General features: G+C 36.0%; 1 protein-coding gene across 3 annotated transcripts in view; it reads right to left on the reverse strand.

Annotated features, from left to right (window-relative positions):
• GSTCD (glutathione S-transferase C-terminal domain containing) overlaps nucleotides 1–22725 on the reverse strand; it is a 45294-nt gene that overhangs the window by 17273 nt on the left and 5296 nt on the right. For all 3 annotated transcript variants that reach the window (XR_004082960.1, XM_031066372.1, XM_031066371.1), the window contains 2 exons: nucleotides 19507–19761; nucleotides 18744–18837 (listed from right to left, as the gene is read on the reverse strand). Coding sequence is in view for 2 of the 3 variants with exons in the window: in XM_031066372.1 (XP_030922232.1) it covers nucleotides 18744–18837; nucleotides 19507–19761 (349 nt within the window). In the remaining variant the exon portion in view is untranslated. The remainder of the gene's footprint in view (nucleotides 1–18743; nucleotides 18838–19506; nucleotides 19762–22725) is intronic.

A 22725-nucleotide genomic window follows, 5' to 3' on the forward strand; every position in this document is an offset into this window, starting at 1 on the left:
TGCTTTATTACTTGTGTCACCAAAAGACAACATTTACCAACCTTTTCTTTTTCCCTAGTTTTGGATATTATATTAAAAGAATTGCAAGGTACAAAAGGAAGCTTGCTCACTGAACAATTCTCAAGAGAAAATATAGTGTAAAGCAGAATAGCACCTATGGTAATTGTCTGCTTCCTAACTCTGCTAACACACATGACTCACAACAATCTATCATTACATTCTAGCTCTCAATGAAATAGAAGTCTATTATATTATAACTAAATTGATGTGTTTGTTTACAAAGGCTAAAACATTTATTCAATCAGATACAAGATCAGATAGCTTAGGGTTATTATTGATTCATTTGCTCTTTCTTTAAATTTGAAAATTGCTATTCTGATCTCTCTTTTAACACAATGGATATGAAAATATCGATTTCCTCTTAAAACACTTTTCTGATCTAAGTTTAAAAGTAATGGAGTTGGGGCAAATTAAAAAAACCAAACCATCTAGTTCTGATTGAATAAATATTTCTTTACTTTTGCATCAGAGTTTTAATGCATTAGTCCCATCATTAAATATACCACTTTATCACAGATATTGAATAAAAATCCACCCAGCAACACTAACTAAAGGGTTCTGCTTTTATTACTGTTCTCCAAGACCTCACCTCCTCTCATTTTTAAGTTCTCTCTCCATTCTCTCTTAGAGAACTAAAATATGAGCTAGAGATTCAGTGAAAACACTGTTTTATAGATGAGGTTGCAATACAGAAAACCTATTTTTCCTTTCTTTTTAATACTAACTTCTTATAGAATAGCTTGTTTTATAATATGCCTGTTTGAAGCAGAAGCAAACATATCCTGAAGGCCAGAGTGTATTTTTATGAATAAAAGCAATCAGGAGTCACATTTATCCACTCAGTTCTGATGTAGGTGGCTGGGCTTTTTTGTTGTAGTTGTTTTTGTAAGCTTTTTCCCACCCTACTGGATGTTTATCAAAACATACTCAGGAACTATGAGGTTTGGAAACATCCCACAAGCTATTACTAGTTGGTAAAAGCGCATACAAAAGCTTACTTTTTAAAGAGGTAACAGGCACACGTGCCAACTCTGCTGCTTTTAGAAGTATGTGAAGCTGCAATCTCTATTAAATGAACAAAATTGCTATTAAGTTGTCTTGGCATAGCTGCAATGTCTATTCACCATTTCTTATCAGAGCACTGTATTAATTTAGTTCATCCCAACAATTATTAGACTTTCAGGAAAGTTTTGTTTTGTTTTTTAACTAACCTCTGAGAAGCCTGGGACTAAATAATGGCCAAAATTTTTTGCCTGGAGCCTCCTTACAGCTGAGAACACATGGCTACTCTGCACTTGGCAGCTCAGAATCAGCTCCATTCTGCAAAGCCCAGACTTGGAACACTTGAATGTTCCTGAGAAGCCTCAGAGAATGAGCAGCATTCCTAAAGTCACTCATGTGCACATATTGTAAAAATGGTCCTAGCATTCACTGGGCTGGGGGAAAACAAACAAACAAAACCTCCTAAACATTACAAATGAAGCCTATGAACTCCTCCTCTAGAGAATGTGCAGCATGCACTTTGAGTCAACAGGTAAGGCCAGAAAAGAAAATCCCAGAGGCCACATTACTTTTTATTACATAAAGTTTTTTATGATGAAATGCGATGATGTTTTAGCTACAGCCAAGGGAGTAGGAGAAGAGAATGCTACAATGCATGATTTAAAATACATTGGGCAATAATCAAAAGGACAGGAAAGACAACTGCACTCCATGGGAGCATTTTATTGGGTTTTTTTAGATAGGAGTCCCTCCTGATGTTACTAAACAATCTGCTCTTTATTAAAGCAAGCTGTGCAAAATAGTTTTATCACTTCAGGCACAAAAACCCCTTACATCTCACACACACCATCTTGGTGTAGTCTAAAAAGGTCAGACAGCTATGAAAACTGACCCTTGACAACCTAAGCAGGAACTTGGCCTGCTCTATTTTTTTTTTTTTTTTTGCATTAAAGTCTTTCAAGCAAGAAAAGAGTAGGGCACCTTTAAAAACCATAAAGACATACAGCCACTAGTAAAAAGAAATGAAAATAATGTTGAGGTCTCTCTGAATGTAACTATGTTCTACTTTAAAAAGACTCGTGGTTTGGTATTTTCCCAATTAATTATCTTCAAAACTTTTCTTCTAAATATTCAGCAAAAAGCAAACTAGAAAACAAAGACCTAACATAAGTTTAACACATTAATCTACTGTTTACACTATTTTTAAACTGTTTTGTACTAGATTATGAAGCCTCTATAGGTACTTAAATTAATGAGTGCTATCCACATTTAGTACGTTTTTTCTGGCCATGCTATTCCAAGTTTTTCACATTATAACATTGTCAACAGCAATCTTCACAAAAATCATGTGTCAGCCCCTTTCCCAAAACATTAGATTAGTTCCAAAGTTCTCAGCTCCTACACATTTAAGCTAAATGACAATGTCTGTTCACCCTTCTTCTCGCTCTGAAGCCTTTGAGATTCATACTTTCAAGCTATTTTTCTAGAATCCCAAAGATTAGGGAATTATTTTCTTTTAAAACGTCATGACAGAATTATGGGCAGAAAAAAAAGACTCTGCAGTCACCCTTCTTCCACTTCTTTGCGCATGTATTCATACACTCCCTCTCTCCCATTCCTCTTTCTTCACCTTTCTGACTTACCTTCGCTCCTTTAGGGTCAGGATTCCATCAAGCCAGCTATTTTGCCTGTATCTTATGCTCCTTAGGTGCCCAAACCCATCTATCACTTATGGTGAAGTGTTTAAGATGTGAAGAAGAAAGCACAGCAATACAAAACTTAAAAAGTGAAAGATGATAAAACATTTGGGGAAGAATAAAGTAAAGGGAAAAGCAGCCTGTGCTGTACTAAATGTGGGGAAAGGTCTCTAACCCCAAAAGGAGTGCTGTTCTACCTATGCACAGTATTATACCACATGGCAGCAACATCCAGGCTTGGGAGGCAGGGATTGCTCACTTTCTGCAAATATCTTCAAATGAAGATGTTACTGCCTGACAAGGAAACCAGAATCAAATGTTTTGTTTACCTCTCACCAGCCTAATATACTGATTACCAGCTACTGTCTTGCTGAGAAAGGGGAATTGAAGCCAGTTCTCCCCGGGGACTAGGAGTGCTTGTCCTTGTGAAAACAGGAGAGCTCCTTCCCCAGCAGGCACCAGAGGCTGAGGCCGTGCTGAGGTCAGAGCAAGGGCCAGAAGGCGCAGCCATTCCCACTCCCAGCTGGCCAGCAGCAGCTTGCCTGCAGGGGACCAGCTCTCAGCACTTCACAGGCAGCAGGAACAGAGATTTCCCTTGCTGAGCTCCTTATGCTGAATTGTTTATAACTGATTGGTAAGGAAAAGGTAAGGACTGAATTGCCTCTGTACAGGAAGGCATGAATTGCAGAATTAAAGGGAAGCCCAAAAGACCCCTTCTGATATATTGTATATACACCAACTCATGAATTGCCATCACCACCTCTAATTAAGAAAAAAAAACCATATTAGCTATATTGATAATTTGGATGATTCCGGTCTTTGATTTGCTTATCAGAAAGAGTGAGAGAGCCTGAAATAATAAATCAGAAACAAAAAAAAGCTGCTTGGAAGACAGACATGCTTCATTTAGCCCTGATGTGTCAAGCAATTGGACAACTGGCTGCAGGACAAACAGCAGGACTTTCAGCTGAACTTGACATATTAAGCCTGTTTACTTTACAAAGATGAATGGCTGGAGGAATTCCCCCAGAACATCCTGATGAAAAGGAACTTCACCCTTGAAATTTCATCCTGAATTTCAATCATTACAAAAATTAAATCCCACACTGCAAAGTTTTGATGACATTTCAACATGCAAATAACATAATTTCACAATGGCTGTATATAACTTCCAAACAAAGGCATCCAAGCTGCACAGGGAAAGGCCAAGTTTACACATTTCTCCATTCTCTAAATTCTGTCTGATCTACACACTGCAATTATTACAGCACTTACAGCTTGATCCTGTATAAATCTGGAGTTATGAAAATTTTAGGAAATTCAATCAAATTCGCTGTATGAAATAAGTGTCTTTGGTATTCATGTGCTTTATGTTACCTAAAAGGGCTGAAAAAACATCCAAGAGTTCAGAGGAAATACAGGAATTACTGAACTCCATCATAAGGTTTTAATTCAGTAACAGTAACTGCTTGACCACTCAACTTTTTTCCTTTCATTTCTTTTTCTTCTAATTAATTTTTGAAGCAAAGTTGGGGCAGAGGGGAATCAAAATGGACTGCAGTTCAGATAGCAAACACAATTATTTCCTTTGAATACATAGCTAAGTAGGATATTTTCTATACAATTTAAGTGAGTTTTGGGTAAGTGTTCTTTTAATCTCTGATGTTGAATATCAGTATCTGCTTGTGCCAGGTTACCAGTTTACTACTGTGAACACTGATGATCAACATTAAAGTTTGTTTAACCTCCAGAATAAATAAATTTTTGCCATTAGTAATTTGCATAACAGATTTTAGAAAAGCAAACAATCAAAACCACCACTAACAAAAATTTTCAATCAGCATTTCTCTTTTCCCAGTGTTTTCCCTCCAGTGTTTTCTCAGACTATGAAGGCACAATGAGTAAGCCCCAAGTAGCTGAGATGGCAGTCCCTCAGCCACAACTAAGCGCCTGTCACAGAATGCCTGCTCGGCAACTTTGCAGGTAGCATGCCACGGCCAAGTACAGCTCCTAAACTGCCCTTTAAAATGTCCATGGTGCTCTTAGTAAGCAGTTTGGGTTGAAACCAACATCTATCTCAGCATTCTCAGCTTGGAGAAGTGCTGTAACTATGTAGAAAGAACCAAACCACTGGCTAATCAAGACTGGCATTTGCTATTAGAGAAAATAACCCAGGTTTTGTAATAAATGTATTCCTAAAGACAGCCAGGCCACTGGTACCCCCACCACCTTTAAAGTTGTAACAGATATTTATTTATCCATACTAACACAATCAGGGCATTTTGCAGAATGCTTCTGTTTAAAGTGCTCCTTTTCATTGTTGTCAGTAATCCAAATTACCCATTCAAACCCTGCCAAGTTAGGTAAAGCACAATTTGACAATAATCAGCACAAACAAACCAAGATGCAGTGGAAGACAAACCAATGAAATAAACAAAACAAATATCCACTTCTTTCCTTTTAATATATAAAAATGATGGTGTGGTCATCTGGATCATATTACATAGCAATAATCACTCATTACCAACTAATGCTACTTTATTGCACCCTTTATGTCACAAAGATTGTGAAGCTTAACAATCCTGTCATAACCAGAAATTCTTCATGACAAGTCAAAAACATGCAACATGAAGACAGTAACATTTTACATCAAGTTTAGAAGATGAAAATGAAATAAAATCTGAGTGTGTTTTAGTGCATTTCTGAAGGACTACACACTAAAAATGGGGGAAATGCCTCTCAAATAACACAGGACTGGCCAGCTTATGCTACACAACCCATCACAAATACATTCTTAGAAGGTCTAATGGTGGATTTTTTTTAAAAATTCTGGCTAATCCAATGAAAGATAACCTCAGAAACACTGATGAAAAGTTAGCTGTGCACACAGTTCCCCACGACCTCCATACATGTTCGACAAAAGAGCAGAAGGGGGTGTTCTGTTACTATAAGGAAAAAAAGTACCCAAGCTTGAAAATACTGTCATAGGTTAATTTATTTTCCTGAAATCCAAAGCAGAGGCAAAAGTGAGTTTCCAAGACAACAAATACATAAAATTGGCACTTACTGCCTAATCAATGGTTCTAATAATAAAAGGCTCCTTTTTCTTGGGCTGTAAGCAGCTTTGTGCCAGGTGGCCTTTTGTATTATTCTTACATAGTTTATAAAAGCAAATCATCAAGAAAATCCATAAATCCCTTCAACCATCTTTGAAACAGAGACCTGGATTTCAATGGGGGGAAAAAAGCTAATGAAACTGTGGGCACCAGCCCAGTACTGCACTCCAGCTCCCCAGGCTTTTCAAGTGGGATCATTGGGAAACAAAGTCATGACTTCATCTGGCCCCTCCACGGAGAGACACTTGGAGCAGCTGGTTGCAGAAAAAGGGCAGCGCTTTCTGCTTTACACATCACTTCTGTTTACTCTACAAACTACCAGCATACTTAAGGCCACCTAACTAAACAGAAAGGTCACCCATAAATTTATCTCCCACACAAAACCTCTGTACTAATTAGTAAAGGGGATAAAATGTACAACAGTATCCCCTTCATGTACTCATTTTGTTACTTTATAACAGTTTTGAGGGGATGGAGACAGAAAAACTGTCTGCATGAACCAAAGCACGAAACAAAGTGAATTCAAACAGCTTGTTGAATTTCTGTAAATTGAAGCCAACAGAAATGAAAAATTATCAACTCTTTTCCAACAGAAATTAATCAGCTCTGCCAACTAAACAAAGACTCAGACTAAAGAAATATCTGCCTTCAGAAACTTAAAAAGAAAATATATCTCCCACTAACTGCCAGAAGGCATGTTCATGAAACATCTGCCTTAATGGAAAAATACACAATTAAACATAGACTTATAAACCTAAGATATTCAAACAACAGATAATTATTTCTAGCTTGCTGTGTAGCAAATGGGCTTTGACACACATTTTATGCGCCAGTATAATGTCAAAGGAGCCAAAAGCTGGAAAACAAACAAAAAAGCCCAGCACAAAAAGTCATCCCAGCAATGATTTTTTGGATAAGACCTCTGGAAGCCCTACTGCCCTTCTAGTGCAAAAACCATCTCAGAACTCCTTTTCCTTCACCACCACCAAATGTGGATAGAGTTGTGGTACTGGAGGTCATACAGACACATTTACTCTCTCATCATCTTTTAATGCTGATGCAGAAATCGATCTGATAGGTCACCAAGTATCTGCAGCTACAAACCCCATCATCACCTAATAAACTGTAAGAGAGGATGTCTAGCACTGAAACAAATGAATAGTTTGTAGACTTTATAGCAGTACCTGTTGAAGAAATGTCTCAGTAGTGCATCTGCTAGGCACTGCCTCAGCTAGCTGTTTTTAAAAAAAAAAGAAAACCTGTTCTAATATATATAAGCACACATTTCTGATAAATGACTATAGGAATGCTTCATATCATTTAAAAATGAGGACATTCTAAAATCACTACATAAGGAGGAAAATAAAACCTTTACACTGCAAGGATTATCTGGTATATTTGAACAAATTTGGTCTGTCACATGTACACACACAAACTGGGCTTAAGCAAATGCATATCAAGCTCAGACAGCAATAGTCACCTTCAGAATGGGGTTAATAGTTTGCACGTTCTGTTACCCCCCTGTCCTAAGCCTTCCTACTGACAAACTCCGCACAGAAGAATCTGCAAAATTCCTACTGCATCCCATTCTACATGAAATGTACACACTGCCAGCCAGCATTCTTTCTCTGGACTTATAACTGTGCAGGGAATTGAGAAGGAAAGATCCCAGTGATACTGGTCACAAGGAAATAAAAGCTCCCCTAAGCAGGTGAAAGGAACTGAGAAACACACGGATCCTTCACCTTTGCATGGAGCCCACCTTTGAGAGCAGGGACATCCACACTCCTGTTGGGAGCTCTGAGACAGACGTCCTGCAGATGCTCCAGCACTTATTTACCCAGAGAGCAAGGGAAGTACTTGGAGAACAGTAAGCTAATGGGGTATGGATGTTGTGTGCAAATTCTCCTCAAGCCAAAGGGACAAAACTGTTCTGACAGTACCTAATGCAGCACAGCACAAAGCCTAACCCACAGTGAGAAGGTTCATCAGTCCAATCAATAGTGTTATACAAATAAAATCCTTAAAATGGGTGTTTCTGCTTTAAGAGTGGGATTATTTTGAGGCACTTTGATGGGATTATTTTACTTACATTAAACCATTTCTGGAGTAAACCAAGCTGAGAAGATCCAAAGTCAGAAAAAGCATATCTATAATAAAAATTATATTGCAATTACACAGAAAAGGGTTTATTACAATGGAAGAAAAAGACTGTATGAGACTACAGAAGTACTCTTAACTGAGTATTCAGTAATTTTAAGAGGTATTTTTAATTCAAAAAGCCATGAAAACCTGATAGTAATAGTAAACACAACCTCCATTGTGTACCTGCATAACGGCAAATAAAATTGGCAGAAAATTGCAAGATAGTCTACAGGCATTGAAATTTGAGGATGGAAGAGAATCAGTGGTTTTCCATTCAATTCCCTTCTTAAGTACAAAGGAATTCAGATCCTTTGATAAATCAAAGTCTGTACAGCCCATTTCTTCTCTTGTACTGCAGCTTTATACAAAAAATATAATAACAAAGTATGCTTCTAATTTTACTCATGCAGCAGCCACTGGATGTCTTACAAATGGACAACAGACCACATTCTATCAGATTTGAATTTCCATAAAGCTGTACTGAGTTAATAACTAAAATACTACAGTGCTGGGGTTTTTAATTAATTAATTAGTACTGAAAATAATTCAGAAGAATTAGTTGAGCACTGTGCTCTGTCATTCTCTGACACACAACAAAATTAAATTAAATATAAAATTCCTGCAGTAGGGAGCACTCACCTATGTATCATATTTCTGATACAAAAGAAATAACTAGTCTTAATGCTCATTTCTTTGGTATTGTATATACTGCACAGTAGCAAATCTGAGTCATCTTAATGAACAACATAAAATTAAAAAGTTATTATTCTACTGAAGCCTTGTTGCTCTGTTTTTACACGACCTCAGCAGGACTATTTCTACTCTGAAACAAAGTACACATATGGTTGCAGCAAGGAAGAGTAAGCTCTACAAGCCACTGTAACAATTAAATTTACTAAATAAATACAAAGTCAGAAAGAAGTTTCCTTATGTTTAACTAGCTTAAGAAACAGACAGTTTCTAAGCAGCTATTTCCATATTTATTAAAATTATCAACAACTTATTCAAAAAAACTCTATTCATAAAGAGTCTTGAACTAGATATGAGATACTACCTAATTATTCAAGAATAATTTATCCTTGCAGGACTTTCAGGAAAAAAATATACCACAAAATCTGCTAATCTTTCCAACAGCACAATCATGAACAAGTGTGTCCACCTAAACCAGCATGTTTTGAATGTGACACAAACCCAGGCAAAGTGCAATTTACAAGCAACTTCAATGCTTTGCAGAAAGTTACTCCTGTGATTTTCAGCCCCACTGCTTGTCATTGCAACAACCTACCAACCTGATCTTTACATGAAATTTCTGACCTTGTGGCTCAAATAGGAGTTCAGCATTGATAATCTCTGCCATATGTTCTACTTGCTCCCTACAAGTGGGAATCAGCTGTGACCATGATCTTCATGGCACAGTTAAAAACATACAGACGTGCAAAATGCATGTATTAACCATGTGTTTACAAAACAATTAAGATCCAAAATGTCAAGAAAGATTGACTGAAGGTATGATTTATTTCCTGCATTATGCCTTACCTAACATCATCCAACTAAGTTACAGAGAGCTTATAATGCCAATATACATCAAGTGAGATCACGAGTGGGCCAAAGCATCCGGTAACAAGCGCAAGCAGAGGAATTTCAAATCCGTGCTGCAGATAAGATGGAAAGTAATCCATTTGGCAGATGTTTTTGAGTAGCATAAAATAGAGGATTAAGAAGTGTTCTGTCTCAGTTCAGGTTGGGTTTTTGGGGGCTTTGTTTTGTTTCTAGAGAAGTAGATTGTTTTAATGAAGAAATAATTTTCAGGCTTTCAAAAATAATGAGAGCATACTGAAAAAATAATGGCAGTGCTTCACAAAAGTTGTCAAGTAATAGACTGCGCTCAAAAAAATACGTTATAGAACACTAACAATTTTGAAAGATAGCTATATATCCATTTATGTTGGCTTTCATAATCATATTCCTCAATATTCAGCATTAGCACACATAGAAAAGCTATACTTGATGGGTAAAGAACCAAATTAGCTACAAGAATAAATTCAGAAGCTGTTCAAGAGTAAATATCCTTTCTTAACCTTTGATTCTAAAAGTTACATACAAAAAAAAAAAAACCTCCTGGTTACAAGACTTTTCACAGTACTTACTTACAGTTTTGTAATAGAAATATGAGGCATGATTCAAGATAATATATCTACAAATTGACTTATTTCGCACAAAACTAGCAAATATTGTACAAGTAAAAGCACTGTGTTGTTTGCTAAAGACACTGGTTAATTAAATCCCCCTGAACTTGTGCCTAAACTCATGACCCCATCCAGGATGCAGCACAAAATGCTAGCTCATGGCACTCCATGACATGCATCCACATTTCTCCCTGTCTCAAGCTATGAAGGGCAGAGAAGGAAAACCAGTTTCCATATGCAGCCTTGAAAATTATGTATCCAGCCTAGAACCATTTACCACCTGAGCTGATGTTCAGTGCAGCCTTAAAGTATCAGGTACTAAGTTTTGGACAGCAAGGAGTTTTTGTATAAAACAGCAGAGTTTCAGAGTCCATTTTTACTTTTGTCCAACATACTCTGGTTCCTAACAAATGAAATTCTGCAGAAAACAGGCAATGCAACCAAAAGCTAAGATAAAAAGTTTGTCCAGTTGAGCTTCATGGAAGCACTCAGATGCATCTTAAACTTTGAGGTGAGAGGATGTTCTTTTGTTTCTTATTTCTTGTCACTAAAAACACAAGAACACATGGAAGATCTGCAAGCGGGATATTCAAGAGCATTTAAGCAGATTTAAGAGTCCTTCACCAATCAGATACATCAGAAAATTCCAGGGAAAGTGTGCTGATGGAATGACTACACTGATGATACCTCAACTGGTCTACTCACACTACTTACATGAGCCATTCAAACACCAGCACAAAGACCAACAACTCCATGACAGACCTACAAAACTTTTAAAGCCCAAGCTGCAACACAAGCACCAGATCTCTCTCCATTATCTCTGGATGCTTAGATCAATATTCTGCACCAGGAGGGGACAAATTTTACTTCTTCACATTAGGTTTGACTCATTTTAATATTGAGATTATTCTCCAATTCTTCTACACTTAGAAGATAATTCTACAAAAAGATGAACTTCCCACTTGCCTTTGCTCTTCAATGCTTTAAAAGTTTCAAAAGGATGTGAACTCCTTCTGATATTGCTATGGTAAGATGCCAGAAATTTGACATGAGACATGAGCCAAAAATTAACTTTTCAGAAGCATTTCCAAACCATCTGGAGAAGAGGCATTTAGAGTACAAAATAATTAATATCAGCTTCAATAAAACACTAAACATACAGTAGTCTGGCCTTTCCTTTGTGTAATTAAAATTTCTGAAAGCATCAAACTACTCAGAACAGATTATGAATCATCCAAAATAATTTTATGGGGTTTTTTAACACTATGAGGTTTGGGGTTTTTTTCTTAAACACAGCAGTACTGACTTCCTTGAAATTGCTGATTAGAACTTTAAATGAACAACTGTGCATAAAAAGTTGCCTTCAGGAAAAGCCAAAATCAAACTCGTGACCTTATCCAATGTAAAACTGTATCCAAATCAAATAATGCATTCATGGCTCTTAACATGAATATCCAAAACCAATGAAAATGCAGATGGAATCCATAACCAGCTCCAAGCGACAGAAAAATTCCTCCTTAACTCACACTTTGTCACAGTTGATTTATGGTTTGGAAATGAATTCCGTACCTCAGCTCTGCAACACAGCAAGCCTGGGGAAGGGAAGAAGAAGGTGAACGCAGCCCCTCGCACAGTGCTCACCTTTGAGCACAAACATGATGTTCAAGGTGCATCTTATGGGATGAAATATCCTGTGACTCATCAACTCCTTATAAAATGTCAGTGAAGAGCTCCCAGAAATTCACTAATGCTGCACAAAACTTGACAATACCTCGGCAATGATTTTGACATACTTTTCTATACTTGTTCTATACTTGCAATGTACAAAATCCTGACATTGGAAAATAAATTGTTCAAAACATGCTTGCCTACATTTCTGCAGGAAATTGCTTACTTTAATAACCACAAAATAAAACTCCATTTTATTTACTATGATAATTTATGAATGCACATAAAATCTGGGCAACCTGGAAACTACCCTGTAGCCTTAGAAATAACTACTTAAGGATATTAAATATTAAGTAGGAGAGATTAATAGTTTCAGTAATCAGGTAAAATCAAAATTCCAAATTAAGAACACAGCTTGAATTATCTATTCACAAATAATCTAATGGGTTCTCCAAAGATCATTACAAAAAAAAGAATTAAATCATCTATGAAATATTTCAACTTCCAGCAACTCCTACTTTCCCCCCAAAGAAGCAACAAATAATGTTTTTAAAGGACTTAGCCCCAGAACAAAATATGAGTGTCAATAAACTTGAATGAGAACATAATTTAAATTATTTTGATGTCTTTGCACTATTTTGTCACTGAGAAAGAGAAGGAGACACACTTGGTCTCAGTTTCATTTGCTTTCTAGGTTGTAGTCTTTTCTGTGCCTAAGCACAGACACTATACCTTCTTTCTCATACTCAGTCAATCTGATCTTATCCTCTGTGTAATTTCCCAGTGCCTTTATTTCTGAAAGCAGGACTATATCAGGAAGAGAATTCATAAGAGGTTCAATTAAGAGAGTGAATCTTTTTTGCCTTGTTTCTGGGGCTCATTTTCAATGTTTTGCTCCTGTGCAATGTTTAGGACACACAGCTCTCCACATTCTGACTTCCACTTCTCTCCCATCCTAATGAAGATGGTCACATATGTGCCCAGAGTGTTGCTACAAAATAAAAAATTAGTGAGTTATTGGTTAGTTCCTTTACATCCTTCCATTTGTCTATTTTTTCTTCTAACCTATTCAATAAGTTATTTCCCTTTCCTTTGAATTTCAGCCATAACCTAGCCTACAATGCTACCATGTTTTTTAATTCCAAAACATTGGCCCTTGAACTATTGCAGTATTTATTGACCAATTAAAAACAACAAATCTCTTGCATAAATATCTGTCACTAGTAAGCCAGAAAAAAATTTCCAGAAGTTTTCATTAAGCTCCTCATTTCCTTAGAAATAACTTCCCAGAATTACTCCTTTTCCCTTAAGAATATAAAACTCCAGCAGAAGTTGAGCTGATCAACTTTCCCTCTCCTTCACTCACTGCTCAGCTATTACCTCTTTTCAAAGACTTGAAAACTTTCAAGGCAGAAGTTGTTACTCTGCTATGTAATACAGCAATTATTGCTTTCAGGCGTAATCCAGCACAATGAATGTGTCAACAGTTAAATTACCAACTCTAAAGCAAAGAGGGAGAAAAATGTTTTAAATCACTTTTTACAACAGGTGATCCCATATTTTGGGACTAGAGATTACTGAGCTGAAAACTGCCACATACAAAGCATCTTTCTCAAGGATGACTCCTTAGACCAGGGCACAGCTCCATATCCAAAGAGATTGTGCTGCCCTCCTGTGGTTTGTGAAGATTTTAAGCTCCAGAAGTCACACATAGAGCTGAGAAAAACTCTGATTCTGCTCTTGAAAGACAGGTTGCACAGCTAAACATTACACTTTGAAGAAAGTAAAAAAGCCAAAGAGCTATTGCAGGGGTACCAAAGGTCTCCTGATGCCTCTGCCTGAAAGGACAGCTTAGGCTTTGCAGAGGAAACACAGAACAGCCGTGTTAAACTCACCTGTCCCTCAGTTACAATGTACAGAAAACAGCAACATAAGTGACCTATAAAAACACTGCAAAAATGGGTAAAATCCCCATAAGTTTAAATCCTTGTGTTGATTATGCCACATAGGTAAGTGGATGATGAATCCTCACACTCCGGGATATAGCAAACGGGTGACACAAAAGAGCTAAAGGACACAAGCTGTACACCCTACCATTGATGTAACTGGGATTGAAGTCTAATGACAAAACATACAGAACAATCTTCAAATAAGCAGCGAAGACATTTTACAACAAGAAATACCAGAATACTGAAGCAGATCAAATATCCCTTTTCAAGTCAAGATTGGTGCTACAGAAAATCAATTTAAATTTTACACTAACTGCAAATACTAAGATATTAGTATTTTCTGGAAAAACATTATGAAGAGTAATGTCAACAACAATTTAACATTTTATCCAATAGCATATCTAGAATATTTGGAGACAGAAAAGTGTTAACTCCTCCTAAATACTTCTAATTAATACAAATAAAATAAATATGTCATCACCCCCCTCTCTACAAAGTGACACTCTGTAGCACCATATCACTCAAGTACACCTTATTAACCATTAAAGGATATTAATTTCTATATTTCTATTCCCCAAAAATACCTGTGATGATGATTTTGAGCCATGTTCAAAAGAAAATGTCTTTGTGAATCATATTAATCATAACATGCTGGACATTGTTCCACACCATAACTGCTAGAATGGGTCAGCATTCCTTCACTCCTCAACAGTAATTTTCCACAAAAAATGACCTGCACCTACATGCTGTGGAGTGCTTAGTACAAATAACCTCTAAACTTCTGGTTTAAGAGATGAATAATGTAACTTTGGGGCTCTGTGATCCCATGAATAAGGAACACAGAAATATAAAAGGGAGAAGGAAACTAGTAAACTCTACTAGAATTATATCAGGAGTAAAAGAAAGACCAAATAGTTTAAATGAAACAAAGGGCAGAGTTAATTAGCAGGCTACTTAAAATTTATTAAAGATTTCTGGTTAAGATATGAAAAATTAATTTAAGAGCCTTGTTAAAAAAATATCTGCTAGACACCTATGAGTTAATGTTTTTGGGGTTTATGCCTTTCCACATGTCTAATAACTTCAGAGACAAAAGAGAGAAAAACCTCACAGTCTAACAAATAAAACTTATTTTTCTATATAGGGCAGACCACACTCTAATTCCACACAGGTAAAGTCAGCTTAGGCCACTGACTGTCAAGTGCAGACATTTTGTCAAAGTTAATTGTGGATTCATCAAGAACATGCTTCAACCATCAGAACCAAGACAACTGTGAATTTAAAAAAACAAATCATTATGAATTGTCGTCAGTGCTCAAGCCATAAATCTGTAAAACATTCCAAGTGCCAAACTGCAGTATTTAATTTTAATTCTTTAGTATGTTCAAACAAACACAAACCACAACAGGACTAAAAAAGCCTACACTAAAGTTTATGTACAGTACTCTACAAAACAAAGCTCTCCAAAGCCTAATAAATACCCAATCAACAAGGACTCGTGAACTGTAAAAATCATACCTCCAGCAATTAGACCTCATAAAACCTGAACTTTCTTGTAGGAGATATTCAATATGAAGCATTAAAGCTTCAGTAATTCTCTGAGGGCTTACACTTACTCCACAGAGCAAGGCACTGAAACAAAGGTGACACCTTCCATCCAGTATGACTGTCAGCCACATGAAAGACTATCAATCACCCATCACAACAGGATTTTACAGAGCAGGCCAAACATCAAGGAGAATGTGTCCTCAAGTGAATCAAAATGCAGCTGTTAGAACTTGGTATCATTCTTTCTAGTATGATTTTTAATAAGATACACTAGCAAGTGTTATTTTTTCCTTGCAGATTTTGAATATTTCAGAGGCTGTAGGCTTGTCATCTAGATCAAAACATCACTTAAGAAAATGCAACAGACTTCAAGCAAACATAAATATACTGAACTTGTATTGCTTATAATGCATATGCATTGATTTCTTGAGGCATAGAAATCAGCTATGTTTTCAAAGAGTATACATTTTAGTAAATCATTGTGCCTAAAAATCATTACTACATACTAATTTAACATGTAGTAGCTTTGCCTCCTGTCTCCAAATAGGCATTATAAAAATATAAAATAATTAATTCCCTTCCATGGTTTTGCTTGGTAACCCAAGACAATCACAAAAGAAAAAGGGAGGAAGAGTACAGTAACGGTAGGAACAGTGTACATTGTCATCCATGAGTTATCTGGTTTGGTGACAAGCCTAAGTTATTATTTCCAGTTAAACTTGAAGAATTTTTTGTCTAAAAATTAGTAATTGCATACAAACTTTCCATGAAAATTGTCCACGGGCCAACTACACAATGTTATATCCCTGAACAGTCAAAGGATCCTAAGGAGTCACATACAAAATACAGAGTTTTGCAAGGATACTCTTTTTAAGGCAAGCCAGTAAAAGAAGATATACCAGTATTGCCAATATTACAAAAATGAGCATTTTTGCTTTCTCTTTGTTACTGAAAATTATTTACTTCTCAAGTATGTATCAAGAATGTGAAGCAACCTAGCTGTATTGCCATGACAGGATTTCCAAATCTTGAACTGCAAAATATAATGCACACACAAATGTGATTTAAACTCATTTAAATGAGTGCAGCAAAACTGCAACTTAAAGGGGAGTTAATGAGAAGCAGCTTCAGTTGAATTTCCCTTGGATTGCTACACCCATGTGGCTTGCAGGCAAAGAGCTCTCTGATATGGAAAGATCAGCTGAAGAAGAAGGATGAGTTCCTGCTTCAGGATGCCTGAGTCACTGAAATAGGCTAAAACACTATTAAAAAAAAACTTCAAAGTCTTTCAAAGAGTTCTGACAGGCTTGAAAGTGAAATAGAGAACTTTAAAGTGTTTCTTTAAACTCTTTTTGTTTTACAGAATAAATGACTGTCTGGATTTAATTTTAAAAATACAGTTGCTTTTAACTTTCAAAATAAAATACACAATTTGCATATCTTGATTAGCAAAAGTTTTCATAAAATGTCAGATCCCCTAAATCATCTATGATTTTAAGCATAATGTATTCTCAACTCAGAAAGCATTTTTCAAGTCAAAATATTCAAAAGATAATATGAATATAAAAAGCAGAACAAAATAAGAGTGACCTAGTCACACAAAAAAATCCCAGAAACAACCTGGATATACTGAATCAATTTTGACCGTTTCAAATCAAATAGATCTGCATCTAATACACCATTTATTCCAGTTATAATATTATTCAGTTCTATGAGCAATTACAAACAACTTCAGCATGGACAGAAACTCAGACTTTCATATTGGTTAGAAGACAATTACATCATTAAGTGCTGTTCCTTTAACTAAAACTAATTTTGTTTATGATAGGGTTAGAAAATTTTCAAAATTTTCTTTTCTCTGTTGAGAGGCCACTACAATAAAGTATCCTTTACTTAATAACAGTTCTGGAAGCTGAAGCTAATACTGATCCTTCAAGATTGTTGTTTGAGAGACTGTTTATCAAAGCATCAGTTAATTCCACAGAACTGGAACACCATGCTGTGTGTTACTGTTCTAGCCTGTGTTATTCAAAGGTACTTAAATTTCAAAGATGTTTCTAAACTACAAATGTAAACATTGTTTTACTCTGTAAGTAAATACCATCTCACGCATACTGTTACTGCAATGATGGTTCATTTCAAATGAAATACCACAAATAAAGCACTTCTTTTAGGTTCTTTTACTTCCTGCTTAACAAGTATTTCAACTCATGAGAAAAGTAATAAGGCTTTGTAAGACTGTAGGTCAGTTACCTCTCATTCTGAATTGCACAGCTGGATAAGAAAAGTTAATTAATAAAAAGCTGTTTTAAAGAAAAAAATCCTGCTTTAAAAAAAAATCTTTTGTTTGTTTCACAGTGAACACAATGTTTGATGAAAAAATGTAGCAGTACCAAAGGCTACTATCTCCATATATCCTCAGAGTAATAAAACAGCAAATAACAAGGGTTATCACCATCCAGCCCCACATTCACACACTTTCCCCTTCCCTTTAATGTGCTTTGGATTAGCCTAAAGGAAGCACCTCTAATCATATCCAGCCAAACTGATCTAAATACTCACAAAGCCTTTGCAGTAAGTAGGAAATGAACCTGAAAACAATGAATCCATTCACACACATAGGATCAGGAACACAAACAAAAACTCCATGACTGACTGAAGTTCCAAAAAGGAATGAAACCCCCTTTAAAATGCTGCCTAATAAAACCACAGAGAAGATGTTGCATTTCTTTGTTGGTCACAAATTATATTTAATCTCCTCTTTCCCAAACCTCACATATCATCAGCAGTTGCACAGTATGTCCATTCAACAGCCTTATTTCAACAGACCCCTCTTCCCAAAATTTTCAGCTTCTGCCTTCCTAGGGAGAAAATGAAAACATTTCCTTTGATGACATACATCAGCAGTACAGGGAAATAATCACATGATGTATCTGATTTTCCTTCTGTCTCACATTGTGACCACCCACACTTTTATATACACTTTTCTTCTGACCTGCCACCCTCTTTTTACCATCTGTACATACTGACAACTATAGTAACTTTATTCCTACGGAAGGTATCTACGGATGCCTTTGCTTCCATGGAAAACTCAACCAAGCACTGAGTTTCGTTAGGATTTTTGGGTTGTTTCAAGTGCTGACTGAAATCAAGGCCAATATTTTGTTCCCAGTTTGCTCATGAACTGCTGATGATCTGAGGGAAGTTATGCCACCATGTGTCACAAACAGATTGAATTTTAATACAGATTGAAATTGCTTACCTGTCTTAGTTCTGAAACATACTGAAAACTGGCACATTTTCTTATGAAACAGTTAAGTTGCTCCACCAGAAGAAGACCCTAAATGCACACATAGACATAGAAACTCTCACCTTCCCCAGGACTGACAGCAGATGGAAGACTGGTCCAGTCTAGGGTCCAGCTGGGGCATGGATGAGGAGAAAACTTTGCTTCAATTCCATTTTCCTACATGAAAGAAGGAGAAAAATAAGTTAAGACCATTTACCCACTTAAGATGGTATCAAAATTCTCACTAAATTTAACGGCACCAGATCAAACTGCAACACTGTCAGTTAAGTGAAACTGAACAGGCAGATGACTCTACATTATACAACATTTAAATGATGCACTTCCCTCACTCTCACAAAAAATCTCTCCTAAATTTTTTTAGGAAATGCTGTCAGCTTCTATGCAAAAAAATACTGAATTATGGAATATGATGGACAGCTTTCTTTAACAAAACTCATTAGGATTCCCAGATGTTCAAAAAAACCCAAGCCAATCGAAAAGGTTGGATAATGAAGCCAAACATAAAAGCAACAGTTTTTTGTCATTCTTTATGTAAATATCTTTTAAAAGAGAAATACAATATTGCGATTCAAACAAGAAGTTACTTTGATTATTCAGAATTATTGATAGGGCTCCAGCAGTCCTATCTTTGCCCAATTCCTGAATGAATCAAATATTAGAAAAGTAGAATCACTTCTAAGTCAATGCGTATCAGATTTAAGACAAACAAAGGGTATTAAACTGCTCAAGGCTGTCAAAATTAGCTTGTACAATTCTAATAAATTCTACCTACTTCAATCAAACAAGCGTGGCTATAAAAATAACTCATTAAAAAGCTTAAATTACCATTAACTTAGTCATGGTTGGCCTTGGACCACCTATAAAATGACTGTCTTCATGATCCTCTTCTAACTCATCAGGAACTGAAGCAGAGTCTTGTAGCTGCTCCTCAGGAGCAGACACCAACTCTGGAAGCTGGAGAAGCTCCATGTTGCATTTGCCAGCAGCTTTCTTTACCCCAGGTACTTCTTGAACTCTTCGATACCAACTGGATATCAGTGGTAAGTTTACCAGATTTTTGCCTTGTTTCTTGCTGGAAACCTAAAATAATAAAATGAGAAAGTGGCTACTGTAAATTTCTTACTACAAGCGACCGAAAGGCACAAACTAGAGGAGTAAACTCAGCTCCATGCTGAGCACAAGCACTCATAGCATGACGACAATACAAAAAAAAGCTGGTTCAGAGCTATAGTTGGAATTGCCAGTTGTCCATTTAGACTTTACCTGCAATTCCCATTTGTTTAATAGGATGAAAAGGGTTACATGACCAACTTTAATAATAATTTCAGCCAGTAACAGGAAAACTCCATATAAATAATACACTTAAATATGTGCTATTTCCTAACATAGGAACGATTAGTTTTGGTTGGTCGTTAGACAAAAACTCCAATGCAGTAATTTGCAATGAATACTGAACACCAAACATGACACTATGGTACCTGAATGGTCTTTCCAACTAGTACCCCTTAAAAGCTCATCCACCAACAGCTGTTTTGCTGGGAACTACAAGCCTGAAATTCCTTAGACTATGTGGTAACAGGCATACATTACCCCTGGTCTATATTCAAGTCTTTGCACTACATCTGCGGATTTTTTTTAATTAGTACTGAGTATTTTTTTTTTAATCATGCATTATTTTTTAGAATCTTAAGTTCATATTTTTATACAATAATGGTAACTAGTATATTTATTTTCTGAAATAAGTGTATGTGATTATGAGTTAATGTGGCCTCCAATAGAAACTAGCATTTTAAGTGTAAAAAATGAAATAAAAACATTTCCTAAGTAAGAATATGTTGCACATATTTTAAAAAAATATATCCAAATCACTTTTTAAGATGAAGTCCAGCTACTTTTAAAAAGGATGCATTTGATGAAATTAAATAACTTTTGTTTCGATTCTGAAATGTTCTAGAACAATGGAGATAATCCTCTCACAAGAGAGGTTGTGAAGTTTCCTTGGAGACACTCAAAATATAACTGGACATGATCCTGGGCAACTGGCTCTAGCTGACCCCGCTCTGAGCAGGGTACTTCGACAAGATGAGCTCCAGATGTGACTTCCAACCTCAATTATTCCAACTTCAACTATTCTGTGATGCTGTACCTGCTTTAAACAGAAAATTAAAAAAACAATTAGAGGAACAGGCAGAAAAGGCCACGCAAAACCAACATTCTTCCCCACAGCTGTCCGAAGAATGGAAATAGAAATCAGTAAAGAAAACTTGAAATTACACTAAATTTCCAACAGCTCTCCTGCATGCTGTGTTTATAATATGCTTAGGGTAATCACAAGTAATTAGCAATAGCTAAAGGAGCAAAAGAATGAACTGTGCAACTTTAGTATCTAATTTAATAACCTAATAGCAACACGGGCAAAACCACATTAATTCAGTTAAGGAAGAAGTCTTTTGGAAAGCAATTCTAAGAGGCACTGTTACACTTGTTATCAAGTGTTCTAAATTGTATTTTAAAAAGTGAATAGTGTTTCTTCCCAAATGAGGATCTGAGCTTTTGTTATACTTCTATTAATTTTCAACAGTTACAACTAATAGAAGGCATAACAAAGGTAACCTCAGAATGATAACAGCATTGAAATGAAGTAATGAAAAACAACCCTTCAGCTTCATTATCTTACTTTGGTAATTATAATTACAATCAGCTAGTCAGGTGTCCTCATATTTATAGGATGATATTTTCCAGACACATACTCACTTAAGACTTCATTAGTATTCACACCCTTAATTCAAAGTGGAACTGCAACTACAGTGATTTTTTTAAACACAATCCAGGAAGTCCAGCTATACAAGTGACAAATAACACTTGAATACAGAATTGAACTCGGGGACTTCCATCAACAACAGCAGTTTCAACTCACAGCCTGCAAGAACCTTTCAGATGCAAGTTTTTCAATTTTGATGACAACTGTAGGCATCAAGGTATAGTTGCTTAGAAAATGATCATTCACCAGAGAACAGAAATAAATAAACATAGTCCCAGAGCTCTTGTAAATTAGGTAAAAATGAAACTGAAAGCCAGGTTTTCAGGCTAATACTTGGTGTGAGCTAACACAAGTGTACAGTAAAATACCTAGCTCATGAGCAGAACACCAGGGCTCAAGGGTAACATATAAAAAGTCAATAAATACAAAATTCTTGGCTGCTCACAGTACAACCACAGAATGATTCCAACTACGTTGCTGAAATCAATTAAGCGCCTGATGCAAAAATCTTCTCATGCCTAGCACCAGTAAATTGAATATTACTTTAAAAAGTTATGCTCTTATTTAAAAAGGTCTTGGAAAAACAAAGGCTGAAATACATTTAAGTTTTTTAAATAGTAAGAAAGCATTTTGTCTTAATACTTTTGTTTAGTGTCAACCATACAGAAGTTGCTGTTCACCTCCAATTATGTGATTTACAAAACAAACAAAGCAGATGTGAATTAAGAAGCATTTCTGTAAAATAAGTCATCCTCTCAATTCAAAGGCAGCATATTGCTATCATCATACAGAAATCCATTGAGGATGATGATAATGGTTAAAGAAGTTATAAAGTGGACATTTGTCACATTATTAATATTTCATAGTCATTATCTTTATTTTCGAGACTGTTATCCTCAATCTGACTAACATAATCTTCTCCAGGAATTCTATTTGTTTTCAAACACCATAAGGGAAAATTGGCAAATCAACTTGCAAAATCAAAATGCAAATGTTCCTGGAATAGACACCAGCTTAGCCATAAATCTCATAGAGTAACTGCAAGAACAGAACTGTAGGAGGCAAACTCACTGTATCATTTTAATATGATGGGAAATAAAGACACAGTTGTAATTTCCTTAAATCTCTCCTATGCATCTATCCCAATAAAACTAAATACACAGATTGTGCTGAGCAAGACTCTTGCACAGTCTTGCCACAGAAGTTTTTTCCCACTGTAGAACTAGTTTTTAAATTAAGCTCAAGTCACCTGCACTAATATTTTTAAATTATTATTTTCTGGG

This window comes from Geospiza fortis, unplaced genomic scaffold (assembly GCF_000277835.1).
Source record: "Geospiza fortis unplaced genomic scaffold, GeoFor_1.0 scaffold11, whole genome shotgun sequence".
In the NCBI taxonomy this organism is placed as follows: Eukaryota; Metazoa; Chordata; class Aves; order Passeriformes; family Thraupidae; genus Geospiza; species Geospiza fortis.